The 16343-nt window shown below is 52.0% G+C and overlaps 2 protein-coding genes across 15 annotated transcripts in view; one reads left to right on the forward strand and one right to left on the reverse strand.

The window, feature by feature from the left end:
- Positions 1-3654, forward strand: part of AATF (apoptosis antagonizing transcription factor) — a 62342-nt gene extending 58688 nt beyond the window's left edge. For 4 of the 5 annotated variants that reach the window (XR_015703481.1, XR_015703483.1, XR_015703484.1 and 1 more), the window contains one exon: positions 92-3654. Coding sequence is in view for 1 of the 5 variants with exons in the window: in XM_087751920.1 (XP_087608046.1) it covers positions 92-133 (42 nt within the window). In the remaining 4 variants the exon portion in view is untranslated. The remainder of the gene's footprint in view (positions 1-91) is intronic. The other variant, XR_015703482.1, reaches the window with a different exon arrangement.
- A 146-nt stretch (positions 3655-3800) lies between these two features.
- Positions 3801-16343, reverse strand: part of ACACA (acetyl-CoA carboxylase alpha) — a 151199-nt gene continuing 138656 nt past the window's right edge. For all 10 annotated transcript variants that reach the window (XM_087751911.1, XM_087751910.1, XM_087751909.1 and 7 more), the window contains 4 exons: positions 12268-12422; positions 11321-11491; positions 7807-7943; positions 3801-6409 (listed from right to left, as the gene is read on the reverse strand). In XM_087751911.1, the coding sequence (XP_087608037.1) occupies positions 6283-6409; positions 7807-7943; positions 11321-11491; positions 12268-12422 (590 nt within the window). In that variant the 3' untranslated portion in view covers positions 3801-6282. The remainder of the gene's footprint in view (positions 6410-7806; positions 7944-11320; positions 11492-12267; positions 12423-16343) is intronic.

The raw sequence follows: 16343 nt of genomic DNA on the forward strand, positions 1-16343 counted from the left end.
GGACCAGTTACAGAAATACATCCTTTGGGCCCGGAGGCAGGGCGCAACCCCAGGTTTCTTTTGTGACCTTTTTTTTTTTTTTTTTAAATAGGGAAGAAAACGTGTGATAACGTCATTAAATGTCCTCCCCTAACATCCTCCGAGCCGCTGCACCGCTGACCCCTGTGCCCAGGAGAACTGCCTGGATTTTTGCCTGTTCTTTAGGCAGCCCGCGGGCCCGGTGCCGCAGCGCTGGCTGTGCCGGGAGGCGCTGCCGCCTCCACGAAGCCGTTGGAGCTTTGCTTTTCCCCGTTCCTCCCTGGTGCTGGTCCTTGGCCCTCGATCGATGCGGGGCGAGGCGGCAGCGGAGGGCAGGCTCCCTGCCCTGTGGAGGAATGTAGCATTTTTCTTGGCTTTAGAAAATAAGTGCCAAGGTGAGTATTGACTTTGTGTGCAAAACACACACATCATGGATGGATAAATCTTTATGCTCGCTTGCAGCGAAGCAGTAGCTGCAGCTCTCGGGGAAGTGCATTGATTTCTCCCGTCCCCCTCCAGCTCACAGCTCTCTGGTCAAGATTTGCCAGGCGGAAACGCACTAAATGTCACCGTTGGCTCCTCGCTGCTGCCCTTTCTAGCTCAGGATCCCACTGCGGACCTTCCGCACAGCGAAGAGCCCAGCAGCGAGGCTCAGCCCTCCTGTGCAGCGCACGCAAGCTGCGAGAGTCGCAGGCAAAGCGCGGCCCGGGGAGCCGCGGGAAAGGGCCCGAAGGCTCCGCGGCGACGGGGAAGGGCTGATTTTTAAGCCGCCTGTACTGGGGTGAGGTGCGCAATCCCCAGTTCGTTTTAGCTCAGCGTGGTGCCTGTCAGCGGGCTGCTCCAGCGCAGAGGGTGCCCCCACGGGCCTCCCCGGCTGTTTGGTCCTCCAGGTGGAGCCATGGCAAATCCTGGCAACGTCGCACCCTGTCCCTGCCGTCCCCAATAATTCTGGCTCCCTGGTGAGCGGCAGAAACCCCGGCGGCACCCTCCGCCGTACGGTATCGGCGCGGTCGCCCGCTGAGCCAGGCGTGTCCCCACCCCTGTACTTATTTTCTGAGAAGCCGCAGCAAAGCTGTGTGGTCTTCGAACATCATTAAAATCTCATGGTTTAATAACCGCAATTCTGAAAGGCATCAAGGGGAGTAAATTAGCCACTTCCAAAGTTTGTGTCGGTGGAATGGTTTCACGCTGCTTGCACTGTCAGAGCAGGCATTAAGGATGTTTAACAGCGAGCACCGCGTCCCTCCCCTGCTTTGGGCTTTGCTGTGCTGGCAAGTTGTCTGGCCTCCGTTTGTGGCCGGGGCGCGGGCACGGCCGCTGTGCCACCCCAGTCCAGTTTGGCTCCTGTGCCCTTCGGAGTGGGAGCACCAGGGCACTGCATTTTTTTTTTTTTTCCTTTCCTTTTTTTTTGGGGGGAGCGGGATGCGATGTTAAAAGGGTAATACGAAACACTTTAAATGTGATAACTTCTCGTTCGTATTGTTTGCAGAGATAAGAGCCAAAGCCCTACTAAGCATGCTTTTGAATTTACTTATCAGTGTTTAAGCAGGCTTTTCTCCCTGCCCCCCACCTGGGCACCGCGATGCACGGGGAGAACCTGGGCCGGCAGCGGCGGCGCACGAGGCCCCTTTCATCCGCTGACCTTGCTGCTGAGGGCAGCGCTTTATTCCCGGCGTGACAACGGGCCCGCGCCTGGATTTGACGGTGCCGCAGGAGAAGGCGCAGCCTGAGTAATCCCCGAGTAACAACTCGTCGGTGCCGCTGCCCGGAGAGGCCCCGGCGGTGCCGTGCCCGTGCCCAGCAGCGGGGCGGCCGGCGGCTCCGCAGCTCTGCCCTGGCGCGGGGCGATGGCGGTGGGCACCTTGCAGGGCCCCCGCAGCCCCCAGCGCCCAAAGGCCGGTGGCTCGGCCAGGGAGGGGGCGGGACGGTGCCTTACGCACCAGCACCCCCAGTCTGGGTGAACTGGGGCAGGCTCTGCTCGCCCAGTTCCCCGCAGCGGGCGGGCAGGTTCAGAGCGATGGCGGCCGACGGCGCGGGGCTGTGGCACGGGCAGAAGCTTTGAGTGCTGTTTAATAAGGGCACAGATAACCGGGATGATTTCCACTGGTTTCCTAATGCTGCCAATTACCAGCAAGTGAGCTATTCCCCCCCCCGAATATTAATTCTTTATTAATTCATGATACAGCTGCTAATTAGTACCTACACAAACGGGCGTTATACCTTTGCAAACCATCGCACAGCAACTAGAGGGGGCAGTGGGGACCGCTGTCTGCGCTGGGGACGCAGGGGTTGTCTTAATCCTCTCCCCCAGCCCCACGATAGCAAAGAATTTCAACTTTCAGACAAACAACTTCATTTACAAGTGTGTCTCTAATTAGCTGCAGAATTAGTAAAGCCGAGTTTTCCCCCCATAGATCGGCCAAACCCCTGAGGGAGGCTGTGGAATAGAGAGAATCGCATTTCCAATTATTTTGTTGAATTGCTAATTTAGTTATTGTGCCTGGCGTAATTGTGATGGGTATTGGGTGTGCAATTCAATTTGTTTTAAATATTTGTGGGAAGGCTGATCAGTAATGGAGCTGACCTATTTCATGGCCCAAATTGAGAGAAGAGACTAAAACAAAAAACAGCTACAAAGCCACAGTTTGTCTCAGTTTTTATTTTGATGTCTCTCATCCCTCTTAAGACTGTGGATGCAACAAAAGGTTTACATTAAAAGATGATGGCACTTTGATCTTGGGCTTTTGAGAGCTTATAGCTTTGGTATTGCTTTTCTTGGCATTTTAATATGTAGATATTTGAGGCTAAGGAGTTTTAAATGCGTTTCTGGAGTTCAGTAGGGTCCGTCCCCTCACCCACCCCCCCCATCACATCTTTGTTAAGGTGATTTATGTTTTTAACCATCAGGATGCCGGTTTGCGAAAGGCATGAAGAGCAACGGCTGGCGCCGGGTTTGCGAAGGGCCGCTCTGCCGTCCCGCTCCACTCACCTCCAGCGTGGGGAACCTGGGGAAGGCGCTGGTCTGGGCCGCGCTGCGGGGCAGCAGGGCCCCCCTTCCAGCAGACGTCCCGGCTTCGTTCCCAGCGGCTCTGCCGACGCAGCGGCGCGGGGGAGAGCGGGCACGGAGCGTCTCCCACCACCCTCAGCGGCCATTGCCGGGGCTGGGTTTTTCCTTTCTGTTTCAGTCACTGTAATGATGTTATGAAAATAAATCCATGGAGGAGGAATGGCTCGCTGGGATGGCGGCTGTGGGCTGGGAGTTACGCCCAGAGCCCTGAGCAGAGAGCGGAGCCCGCGGTGGGACGCGGAGCCGGTCCTTCTGCCTGGCACCCGCGGCTCCAGCACGGCTCCGCGCCGCGCCCAGCTCCTCCCGCTGCTGGGGATGCGAAGCGGACACGATGAAGCTCCGGGGAAAGTAAATACGCCTTTTGTGTGATGCGTACTGCTTTTCTCTGGCTGGCGGAGGTGTCGGGCCTTGCCCTGTGGGGTTACGTGGCGGGAGGTTTACCTCCAACATCTGCAGAGCCTGAGCACGGGTAGGAACAAGAGCGGCAACAGGGGCCTGGCGAGAGGCCGGGTTTTGTGAGGAGCCCGAGCCGCTCGGGCGAGGGGCGCAGCCGAGAACACGAGGCACCTCGGCTCCATCCACCGCATCGGCAGCCACCAGACCGCGTTCGAGAGGTGCCGCGTAAAACGCCTTGCTCTTTCCTTAAGGAGCAGCAGAGCTCCCCGCGGGGCGCTCAGGACAAGGGGTGACAGATTTCCACTCCTAGCAACAGAGGTGTCATTCATTCTTTTTATTAAAAGAAATTGAGGTAAGTGAAATACTTCAGCACCAGCGAGAACCGTTATGTACCGAGGGTGGCTTCCCTGCCCTGCTGGGTCCCCACCCGCACGCCCGCGGCACCGCCAGTGCGGCCGGTGACACTGCCGCGGCGCTCCTGCGGGCCCGGACCAACACAGGGCTCCCAGGGCTAGTGCCGAGCTTTGACTTCAGACCAGCTCTGATGTTACCTAATGGCTTTTTTTTTTTTGGAGCTACTTCACCCCCAAATTAGGTGGAGCCTGACCCAGTGTCTATCACTGAAAGAGAGGGGGCTGCTCTTGCCCAGCACGCGAGACTTTAGCAGCGACAGCTCCCACCCCCAGCTGAAGGAGCTGAACACGCGCACTGGGACGCTTCCCCCACCACCTGCCGACGTCCTGGGTAAGGGACCGGCTGGTGACACCATGTAGGAAATCCTGGTGACAGCGGAGGCCCACTGAGCCGCGATGCCCCGCGTGCTCCTGCCTGGCTGAGACGTTTGTCCGCCCCGCGTGTCCTGCTGCAGCCCACACAGGCATAAAAGCATCTTTGGGAGTTGTTGAGGGGGCTCTAGTGGGAAAAAAAAAAAAGTCTTTTATTAAGAAACAGCTAGTCCTTCGGGTGACACAGCTCCGCTGGCCACGGGCAGGGCTGCACCACTGCTGCTCGTCCCCCCGGGAGGGCAGCGGTGACCCCGGTGCTGCACCGTGATTTGACAGGAGCTCTGGCACCGCAGGCACGGAAGGGCTGCGTTGCTCTTCAGAAGAGAACAGTACGGGGTGAGGCACTGGCAGCATCATTCATTAATTCTCTCAAAAAACCATATCCCTTCTGAGTCACGCTATACTGAAAGAGGAATTGTAAAATCTGAAATACTTTTAAGACAATCATTGGTGTAAGTCCTCCAGTACTACTTAGACCAAGCTCCATAACAGTGTCTATGTATCAGGGGTTGACCGTGCCTCCCTCCAGAGTTCCAGCTTCTCTGATCTTCTACTAATTACAGTCAGGAGGCCCACGAAAATAAAAAAAGGGTAGAAATAAGGCAGGGACCTGGGCTGGGTTCAGCCTGCAGTGACCCACGCTGCTGCCACACCCCTGACCCGCGCAGCCGGGCTCAGTGCCGGCGCGGCACTTACCTGCCAAACATCCCCTGGAGGCAATTATTCCTGACAGGCTGCAAAGAGCGACCGTTGGAACGGGTAAAAAAGTCAGCTGGTGCTAAGGAAGGGGATTACCAAAAATGACTTTTCTTATATTTCTGTCTTCCCCCATGAATAACGGCCCCCAGCTGCGCACCAGGACCAGGCAAGCGCAGGCAGCTCCGGGGCAGAGGGGGGTGATGGAGAAAAACTTTGCTCAGGTGCATCAGACTGAGATCTTTCGCAGTTCTAACCCCGCTGGTGTATTTGACTCTGTCCTTTCCCCTCCCTCACCCTGGCAGGCTGTATCTGCTTTCTGCTTCAGTTCCCTACTCATGTGAAAGGGATGAGCACTTCTATGAAGTCTGTGCAACGGTGGGGCTGCCCCACGTCTCTTATCCCTGCAAATCAGTAGGGAAGGAAGAGCAGAAACGGCTGAGCAGCTGTGTTTTGGTCTCCTCGTTTACCTCCTCCTAGAAGGGCCTTTCATGCAGTTTACTGACCTATTCTAAAGGAATTGGGCACAAAGGCAAAGCAAGTGGGGGTTTAGCCTCCAAAATCCTGCTCCCGCCACCTTCACAGTCCTGGGAAGCCCAGGAGCCCTCCCCGCAGGCTGCCGGGGGCGTGGGGACAGCGCTGGCCACACCGCCTTAAATGCTGTTTTTTTCCTCTACTGCTAAGTAACAAGACAGACGTCTGAAATACAAATCACCGCTGGCGAAGAGCGCCGAGAGGGCTGACTCGGTGGTGGGCTCCACGCACCCACGGGATGCCAGGCGGGAGGATCCGGGGCTCCCACCCGCTCCTGGGAGGCAGAGCCCGTCCTCGGCTGCAGCACCGCTCTCGCAGGGTGTAACGTTGGCACTTCCAGCGCAAAGCTGCCGCTACCAGGCGGGGTGTGAAAAGAGAAGCAGGCAGGGACGTTAATTTAAATGAGCCCCTGCTTTGCTATGCCAAGACCTCACGGTACCGGAGCACCCTTCATTGCCTGGCTGTAGCGCTTTCGGGTGGCAGCCGAACAGCAAACTGATGCATTGGTCCAGTCACGCTTTGTTAAATAAATAAGGTACAGTTAGACAGCTGTAACTCAATTCCGCAGGCGCTTGTGTTTATACGTTTTCCTCGTGTCTCTGGCCAAAGAACACACTTCCTCTGGTCAAGTCTGATTTGAAAAAATAAAAATGTCACTCTTCCAGCGTTTCCCTGAGCCTCCCCGTCTCGGTACAGTGGTCACAGTCGAGCAGACAAAGGGCAATTCTGAGCTTTTTTTTTCCCTCCACTGTACCGGGCAGGGGGGAGTGTGGGAAATCGATGCTCTTATGTTGAAGAAGGCGAGTCCATTGTGGAGAGGATCCGCACGATCTCGGCTCGCTGGGTGGGTGATATATGCTGGGTCATGTGCACTATCGAATCCATGGCAACCTCCGGATTGGCCTGGACCAGGCTGGAAAGAGGCGAGAGTTAAGTGACGGCAGCCCCGACACTCGCACCAGAGCGCGTCCGACAGCTCCCCGTCAAGCCCGGGGAGGGGGAGAACTGAAATATGGGGCCTGCAAGAGAGACTGGACGAGGCAGCGGCACTTGTGTGAACTGACTGCGAGCAGCGCAAGAGCTGTGCTCGCTTGGAGGCCCTTGTGCCACTCAATTTGCTGGTGGCAGACCTGCTCAGACAGGCACAAGGCTGAAATCCCGAGAGGCCGGACCATGTGGAGCCAGGGCAGACACGGGGAGGCCAGGAGCTCTGGAGCGTGCCCTGATCCCACCAGCAGCGCCTTCAGAGGCTGCTGAGAGCACCCACATCTCCCCCTCCCAGATGATGCAGAGCCCCGTCCGCTGTAGCACGGATGGAGAAAGTGGTGGAAACGATGGGAAGAGATGCCCTACGGAGTCGGACACGGGACAGGGAAACCAGAGGAGCTTTACTCTGCAGTTCAGTGCCCTCCCCCAGCTCTGCTGTCTCAGAGGCAAAGCTGCTTTAAGAGACCTCCAGTCTAAGACACAAAAATTATCAAAATTAGATCTGTTGAAGTCTAGCAAAGCGTTTGGCTCACCAGGCTTAACTGGCTCCGCTGGATGAACGTCTGTGCAAATGCACACAATAACTCTTACAAGCAGGAGGAATAGATACTCTACCAATGTTTTAGTATTTTGGGGGTTTATTTGGTGTAGTTCTTAAAAGCAACGGAAGGGAACTGGGCATTTTATGACATTGAGCACAGAAGAAACTAGGTAGCTTGCCTGGAAAGTCTGGGGCTAGAAAAAATAAAGGGAAGGAATCCGTAAGGATATTCTGGCCCTGTGTGGTCAACACACCGCTTTGACAGCAGTAGCCCAGCTCAGAGATGTGCTTTCTCTCCCTGCTTCATGAAGTATGCAGCCCTCTAAAATAATTCTCCATTATCTGTCTCAAATGGAGAAAAGACACATTAGCAGTGAAATTTCTGCGCCCTGGCTCTTCACGGCTCCCGTTTCAGTAAAGGGCGGGCATGGCCAGGGAGGTCTGGATATTGCAGATCTCCGCGCTGCTGCTTTGCGATTTTGCTCAAGGCACCTGCACGTACAGTAGCACTACGGCCTGTGCAGGAGCAACAGGAGATGCAGACTTTGTACAAATCCCTCTGTTTCACAGTAGCTCCACGTTTGCCCCTGTACTTGCATTTCCAAAGGAAACTGCATTTCCACACACTCTTTATGTGTTTACCACACAAAAAGGCCAATGAATGTGAAATGCGTGTGGAACTGACGGATCCCTCAGCTGGGGAAGCGCACGTGGCCAAGATCAGGGCCTGAACTTCTTAAAATCCCTGTTCTGCAGGGGCAGAGCGTGCGTAGTTGGCTTACCTCCGTATCTGTTTGAGGATGTAGTCCCTCGAGATGTATTTGATGTTTTCATCCACAACTGAGCGAACGCCTTCTTCTTCTGTCAGCTGTTTTTCCAGCCACTCCACCAGGTCCTTATTGCTGTCCCATAAGTACGCCTGCAAACAAACCGCAAGCGTCACCCGGCAGGTCCCAGTGCTGTGCACGCTCCCGCTCCCCACGTACCATTCCCGAAATTTAACTCGCAATTATTGGCAGCCGTGGGTAAAACATTTGGCTGGCAGCCCTCTGTGGTTTTCCCTGTGTGCAGCTTCTATAAACACAACTACCAATTAGCAGAAGTCCAAAGATGATCTGTTTCTTTTGCATCTCCTTCCATAAACGTGACTAAAGGGGAACAGGGAGGCAACAGTGCTGGCAGCAGCTGCCGCTGTACACCAGCCCCAGAGGCTGTCCCAGCTAAAATCCCAGTTTCCTTCTGTGATCAGATACCCAACTTCTGGTGAAATACGACTGCCCCCGAGGTGAGGGCAGGGGTGGTCAGAGATGTGGCTGATGTGGGGCTTCTCCCAGCGCTAAGCTGTCACGGGACCCACAAGTCCCCCTCACCTAAAGACTGACCTGGCGTTAGTGTCCCCCAACCGTCCTGGGATCCCTGAGCCAACCCAGAAACCGAACGGCCCCTTCAGCAGGTGCGTGCACTGCCGAGAAGGTCGGGTTGTCCACATCCCTGAAAAGCCTTGGCAACAAAAGCCTTTTTTTCTTTTGCAAGATCATTTCACCTGATATTTGCTAGGTAGTTGACTACATAATAATTCAGGAGTGTGTTAGACGCCTAATAGCCTTCTCGCTCCTCTCTTCTCCTCTCATTTTCTTTACAAATCATTTAAGAATCGTTTTGTTAATGGTTTCCGGAAAAGCAAGTACCACCATTAGCACTCATTCATATTTATGTCATTTTATTTGGGTAATTAAACACAAAGCTCGTCATTTAAAGGTGCACTATCCTTCTCTGTTATCACTAACGAAGTCAAAGTCAGAATGACAATGAGCTCGGTGCAGCAGCGCAGCGTGGGGCTGAGGGACACCCTCCCAGCGCGGGCGCAGGCCCCCGCGGCCGCCGGCAGCAGAGCAACCCCTGCTCCACCCGGGACCCTTAAACACCTTTGATCCTCGTGCTGCCTCCCTAGGAGCAGGGTGATTTCAGGGGCTGGCTGGGGAGCGGGAGGCAGAAGCACACGATCGATGTTTGCACCCGAAGGTGAAGGCTCGGTGTGGGGGGCAGCACATTTGCAAAGGCCCTGGAAAAACCCTTGGAGCAGCAGCAGTGAAGCCAGCAGAATACCTCCCCTACCAGGACTCTGCTTGGCTGCATGCAACGGGTTCCTCCAGCCGGCCACGCCGCCGGAGGCAGCGCCTCACCTCTCCTGCTCTCCCAACAGAGCCGTGCCCGCGCCTCGGCAGCCGCCAGCCCGTCACAAGCCTTCACAAAGCTGATTTTTCCCCCCGTCCTTGCCAATACCAGAGAGGAGCGCAAAGGCAGCGCTCGCACTGATGAGCCTCCTCACGGCTCACCCTTTATTTATATATTTAATTATCCGTTTCCAAAGTCCAAGAAATTGTTTCCCGCTTCCCTGGGACTCTCACAAGCAGCGCTCCTTCCCCATGTTGACAAAGGTGTTGCTAAACCCACGGGTGAGAGCCAGCCCTGCCATGAGGAAGCCCAACGTGCAGACCCTATTCCAGTCCCCAGCATCGGTCCTGCCTGACACACTTTAATAAGTAACTAGGATTTTTTTTTTTCCTTTAACATTATGTATATGATTGTCTTTCTTAAATCAGTGATGTCATTTCAACCTCAAGATTTTGCTTATTTCATTGTTTTTTCTTCTTATTATTTTAAACTCGTTAGGTTTTGCTCCTTGCTTCTGCCCCTAGACATTACAGAAATGCTCCCTGCATACAAAGTAGGGCACTTAGGAAGATTTCAGGGAAGGGGAAAAAAAAAAAAAACCAAACCAAGAAGCTGCCTTACGGTTGCAGACCTGTGTAAAGCTAGATTTACCCAAGAATCCCAAAGCTTTTAGTTTAGGAGAATATTTAATACTCTTATTAATCATTTTTAATCCGTTTGCTTTTAATTAAGAAACAGCATGATGCTTTCCTATCAACATATGCCAGGGAGCAGATTAATTGTGGCTTAAGATAACTCTCCTTGATTGGTGTAATGTATTAGCTAACGAGATGCCCGCTTTTAAAGACGCTCAGACGCTACCTTGGAAAGCCTGCTGCCCTCCAGAGAACACTTCCCCCCCTCTTCTGGAACCCCTGAGTGTTTGTGACTTTAAAAATAAAATAAAATAAAATGAAATGAAATAAAATAAAATAAAATAAAATAACTCAGATTGGAGGACTGTGATAAAAACAACCTAAGAGCAGCTCCAGAGATCACTCTTCAAAGATTGCCAGCTTCAGAGTTTGAGCACAATTAAAAAAGAAATCCTCAACACAGCTCTCAGATGAGGACTGCGGACGGTGCCAAGGCCACCCCCACCCCACGCCCTGGCAGTTGGATCTTGCAGCTGATCCGTGTCCCTGCCTTTGACGGCATGCCACGCCACGTAGCCTTAAAGCACTGTGCGACCCGGGGACGTGGGACGCTTGGCGGAAGAACGGCAGGGGCTCTCCTGGGCTGAGACGTGGCAATGGTGATGGACCGGCAGGCACGTGCGGTCTGTCCCCACCATCTCTAAGTTCGTGGCCCGGGGGAAAGGGAAGGCAGGCGAGGACAGCCCAGGGGAAGGGGGGACAGTACGGCCACGGTCTGCTCTGCAAGCCGCAGGACAGGCAGGTAAGATAGGCCAGCTATACATCTGCCAGATGAAACATCTGGATACAAGCAGTGAATCTCCACACCCTTCTCAGTGTCAGTGGGACAGAGCAGGATTGAGGATATTATTCAGTAAGAAAGTAAAATTAAAAATAAAATAAAAATCCTGCTTTCACATCAGAGAGGATCCCAAGGGTAAGCAGGGACCGGTCTGCACAGCTCGGACAGCTCCTCCATAACAGCCTCTGTGACCACGAGCAGCTCCGCAGTGCTATTTTAGGCACGCTGTGCACAGAAACAAGGAGATGGAGATATTCAGGGCTGGTGTACAGAGCCTATGTTGTGACTCCTGGGATTTCTGCCGCCAGTTCTGCCAGACAGCAGCACCTCTGCACACCTTCTTCCCACACACTGCCCTGCCTTGCTCTGCTGAGCGAGCTGTTCGTCTTTGTGAGATGCTCAGATTTTCCTATCAATAGTGCTACACGCTTGGGAAAAAAAAACTATTTTGCTTTTCTACCTGCTATAAAAAGTGTCCCCATAAAACAACTCATGACTTGGAACATTACCCAGTTCTCTTTCATCACCTGAAATGTTTGTGGACATTACAATTAAAAACCAGAGATCAAACTCCACCTGGGAGAACTTCACTGAACTTAAGCCCAGGAAAGACTAACGCCTTGGTGAAACTGCTTTTTCATTTACCTTCACTGTCCCTTCAACTTCCACAAACCAGCGTCTCAGCATAGCCTGGATCTGCCCATCAGTCAGCTCAGGATTAGCATCGTGGATCTTCTTTTTTACCACATCTTCTAGAAGAAGACGTCTTAATCTCCAGTAGAAGAAGGTACGGGAAGTTTTCCAGTCTAGAACGTCCTGCCCAAGACATAGGTGGAGAAGGAGAAATGAGTGAGGGACAACATTTATGTGGGGAAATATGTATGTCTTATTCGCAATGGCAAAAAAAGGCTTGCACTCATTATATCCCTAGTTATACCGCTTGCACAAGAGAAATACAAAGACTCCCACGTCTGAGCTTTGAAGACTTCCACCCTGTCATACCATTTGGTCACCGGCAGCTACTTCCAGCCTCCCTTGTCTCCCAGAAGTCTGCTCCCTTCTGCAAAAAAAGACACAGCTCCCCAGACGAGCAGCACAGCCCAAGACACTCACATTCAAGGGGAGAGGGAAGTAGGAAAATCTAAGCGGCCAGGGCTCGAACCCTGACATGACAGCTGGCCTCCAGCTGTGCCGTTACAGCCCGCCCCATTGCTGAGGGTCCCCACGGGTACAGGCTCACCGCCTTCCCTGCCCTCTCTTCTGCAACGTGCTCTGTGGGGCTTTTGATGCGGTCACTAATGACAACTGGCAAAGCCCAGAAAATGTGGGGTCTCAAATGGACACAGATCAGGTAAAGGTGCGAGAAAACATGATGTGCTTGTGTTCTGGGGGCAGAAAACAGCTGGCAGGTGGAGAGGGTTTGCTCCTGTGGCAAGAGTCATTGGGGCAGAGGTTTATTTGCAGCCCTGCAGGATGACAAATTTCTCTGATCCTGCTGTCGCCAGCAGCGGCTTGCCCCACTGAGGGTTACCGTTTCCCACGTGTGTCAAACCCTCCAGCTATGTCCCCAAGGAAAGCTCCATGACACTCACAGTTATGGCACCCTTCTCCTGCATCCGGCCGGGGGTGTCGTGCAGGTCAGCAAACTGAATGGCTACTTGGTGGTAAATGGGAATCAGGAATTCCTCCCGCTCCTTTAGCTTGGTCTCCAGCTCTTTTCGGTCAGCAGGGCTCAGCTCGGGGGTCCCTGCAAGCAAGCACAGCTACACATCAGAGACCTTTGACAGGGTAAAGCAGAGCGGGGTCAAAGCAGCTCTGAACAGGCCAGAGGGAGAATGGAGGTTTCTTCTGTTCCTGCGTACAGGCAAAACCCAGACTGCGTTTGGCCAGGACAAACACCAGACCCTCAGCTCCCAGCAACACCAAGCAGAGTCTTGAGCCAAATATAAGTGTTCCAGCCCAGATTTCCTGCCACCGATATTCAGGTAAGAGCTTCAAAGGAGTTTTCACCATGGAAGCTCTATTCCATTTAAATGCCAATGAGCTGAGCCATCAATTAAGTGACATTTACTGGACTTACTCCTAAAAAAGAATAATGTCCCAAGACGCAGTTCATTCAGCAAGAAACATGGACAATGTAAAATGACCTACACAATTTCAAGCTTTCCTGCAGGCTGGCTCCTGCCAGTAGCTGTTAGAGCCACTGCCTCATTAAGGAAAACACACAAGTTAGGCTAGAGACGCCAAAACTGCTCCCGCTCAGTTTACCAGTGGTCGGCACACACTAGTCTCAACCACGGGCTCCCATGATGGACAAGAATAAAACTGTGTCAAGAAGATAATGTCTTGTGGAGTTCATGATTTTTAATTTATTTTATAACATTGAGCTCAGATAAAATTAACTTTGATTAAAACAAAAACACGCATTAAACAGTTTCTGATTAATTTCGGAATTGCCTGACCCAGACTAAGCCAGGCAAGGGAAGCGCTGTGGAGGCACGTTGCAGCTCCTGCTGCTTCCTGCAGAACACGGTGCTCCTTCCCGCAGCTGCCCCTTTATCAAACCGAGAACGTAAATCCCCTTTTCTCCCTGTAACAGGCCACAGGGAGCGTACCCATCAGTGTAACTCTCTGCTGAGCCTACGGTAATTTACACCAGGTCAAAGTTGGCCCAGAAGTCGGCTGATGCTTCTACACTGCCTCACCAACACATGTGCAAGAGGTCCTTGGGCAGAGGCAGAGTATTCAGAGCCAATCTTAGTTCAATTTAAGCAAAGATTGCAATCTGAGCCAAATTATATGGTACTGGATACTCTGCTGAATTGTGCCATTTTTTAACCTCCCACCCACACCAGAAGCTCTGGTTGCAAGTTCACGGCCTCAGAGACAGCTGCCTCCCATCCCGCCTCCCCTTTTAAAGCCGAGGTCGCTGGCAATCTGAAGCCGGGTCATGGAGGAGTCTTGCTCCGAGGACTGGTGGGTTGTAACATTCAGCTATCCTACAGCACCTTCCATTCAAATGTTAATATAACCGCCCCTGCGCCGGGAGACAGGCAAGCGTGATTGCGTCTTCAGTGTACAGAGGGGAGCTGAGATATAAAACAAAGAAGTGTCCTACCCAGTAGCACAAGGAGTCAACGGGAGAACCTGGAACGAAAGCTGGTGCCGTGATTCAGCCGGAGGACAACGGTTCTTTCCTTGTTGTCTTGTAGCCTGAGTATCATGACTGCATTTTGTGGTGTGTGAACACCACCGAGCTTTTTTCGTTTTAATCTTTATTGTTTGCGAAGGAACATCAATGGGATTAAATGCAACATCTACCTTTACATCAACACCTATTGTTGCCACGCTTTCAGGCTGGGTGACGTGGAAGGCAATGGCTGGGGAAGAGGCAGGAGGACAGCTGAGCAATGGGGGTCCTCAGCAGCTCCACGGCCACGCTCCAGTCTGACAACAGCAGGCTCTGGAATCGCAGCGGGAAGCCAGAGCAATCTAAGTCCCTCCCAGCAAAACCAGATGAAATTAGCAGGCAGAAGCTTTATGAAAACCCCAACAACAGGGAACATTTTCATACAGTGCAAAATCAGATGGCAGGACTCATTGCCACAGGAGGTCCTGAGTACCAAAAGTACAAATGGGCTCACAGAAAGTGATCAGAAAAATTCATGCAAGGGAAGCCCATTACAGGCTTCTAAGCGCGAAGATGCAGATATAAATCTATTCTCAGGAAGCCTCTAAACCACAGGACTGCTGGAAGCTGAGAGGGCATCCTGGGGAAAGCATCACACCGCATTTGCACGATGCGCCTACTCTCCCTGAGCATCCCTGGCTGACCTCCCACAGACAGGATGATCCGGGGCCGACGGACCGAAGGGCCGAGTGCCCCAGGGGCTCCCACCGGTGGGTGCAGCAGCACGGCAGCTCACGCACAGCCCACCTTCAGGGGCCCACTGCATGCAGGCCCTGCTCTCTTCTGCTTTGCACTACCTATCTTTTCATTTCCTTCCAGAGTTTCTCTTCCAAGTCAGAACAGGTTTCAACAGACACACACACACACGCACACACACGCACGCACATTTCCAAGACACAGGCCAGCCATGCAATGATTCTTTCTAGGGAAGGAATGTTTTTATGTGCCTACCAATACAAATGTTACCTAACCTTTCAACTGCTAGTAAGAAGGTTTTAATTAAGAGAAGCTGCTCTTATAACCTTCAGAATAAAAAATTATATATATTTATCCATGTTAAATTCACAGGCTCCTACACCTCCCTGTTTTAAATGGCAATGCATGCACTTAAGCCAGTAACGCTCATGTATTCTGGCCTATCTGCCACACTCACGGTGTACAGTCAAACCAGCCAGGCCCAGTAATGATTTAGGTGAGATTAACAAATATGTCAATGTCTATTTTCTGCTTAATTTAAAAGCAGCGTCTATAAAGATTTTTGACTTCTGAACCCTGTTCTCCTGGAAGAAAGAAGGTAACAATGAGGAGGGGGGATAAAGAGTGATTATCCCATCATCGATCGTTTGTCAGGAGCATTTCTTATTCACTGGACTATTGTAAAAAGCTAAGCTCTCGATCAATCCTGTAAGCCCCCTGTACAATTAAATATCTTGGAATGGTTTTCTTTCTTTCCTAGTCAGATCTTGAGGCCTCAGGGTTTTTCAGAAAGCTGGGGCTTTATTTATTTATTTCTTGGAAAAAGAAGTCTCCTTCCACAAATCTTATACTGGCAAGGAGAGGGGAGTTAAAATATGGGATTCCTTTGCTCTAAAGGTACTTGACAGTTAATGAAACTGTTAAAGTTTAAATCATAGGAACATTATAGACCTCTAGGTATGGATCGGCTACTAATCAATAGAGAAACAAAAGAAGCAGCACTCTGAGACGGCCACATTACAATGCAAACACAAAGTGTAGCGGGTTTTGGCATGCAGGTGGGGCACGCAGGTAAGACAAGACGACAATTTAAAGGAAGAAAGAACACGTGTGACCTTCCTAACTTGGCAGGCAGCACAGGACACCTTCTAAGGCAGCACTCTTAAGTGCCATAAAATGTCACATTTATCTTGGATTGCAGTTTGCTCTGCAGTCTCCAAGTACGCTTGTATCTATATATAGTGCTGGTATGATCGCAGCCATTGGCATGATCGGAAGAGGCCAGGTAAATGTAATCTGGCTCTCAACACCTTTAAAGCCTACCCACAGTGGTAAATGCACCAAGACCTCTTCGTTCTATGGTGTCTTTTCTTTTTTTCTCTTTTTTTTTTTTCAATCAGTAGCAAAACTGCCTTAAACAAGTTGAAAAAACGCCCTGGGGAAGCAATAACATCAGGGTACCAAAAAGATGAGAGTGTCTCTTCCGAGGTCAAAAGAGCAATGTCCGAGGTCTTAAAATGTCCTTCACCGTACAAAAATTCCTCACGAACAACAGGCAAGGGATTTGCCCTTGCTAAAACCCTCTGCTCAAACATACCTGGGTTAAACCAACAAAAAATAGTTTAAAACTACACATAAGAAGTTTTTAACCTAAAATGTTCCCTAATACTTCCTGGAAGAAGCTGGTAGCTCGCGCCTGCCTCTCTCCCCCATCATCCCGGCCCTGGCTTGTGCTCATCTCTGCCGTCTCTCCGCAGGGCGACGCCAGCCTCCCCAGCCAGC

Source organism: Nipponia nippon, unplaced genomic scaffold, assembly GCF_047370975.1.
Source record: "Nipponia nippon isolate SJK-2023a ecotype South Korea unplaced genomic scaffold, ASM4737097v1 scaffold_15, whole genome shotgun sequence".
Classification (NCBI taxonomy): Eukaryota; Metazoa; Chordata; class Aves; order Pelecaniformes; family Threskiornithidae; genus Nipponia; species Nipponia nippon.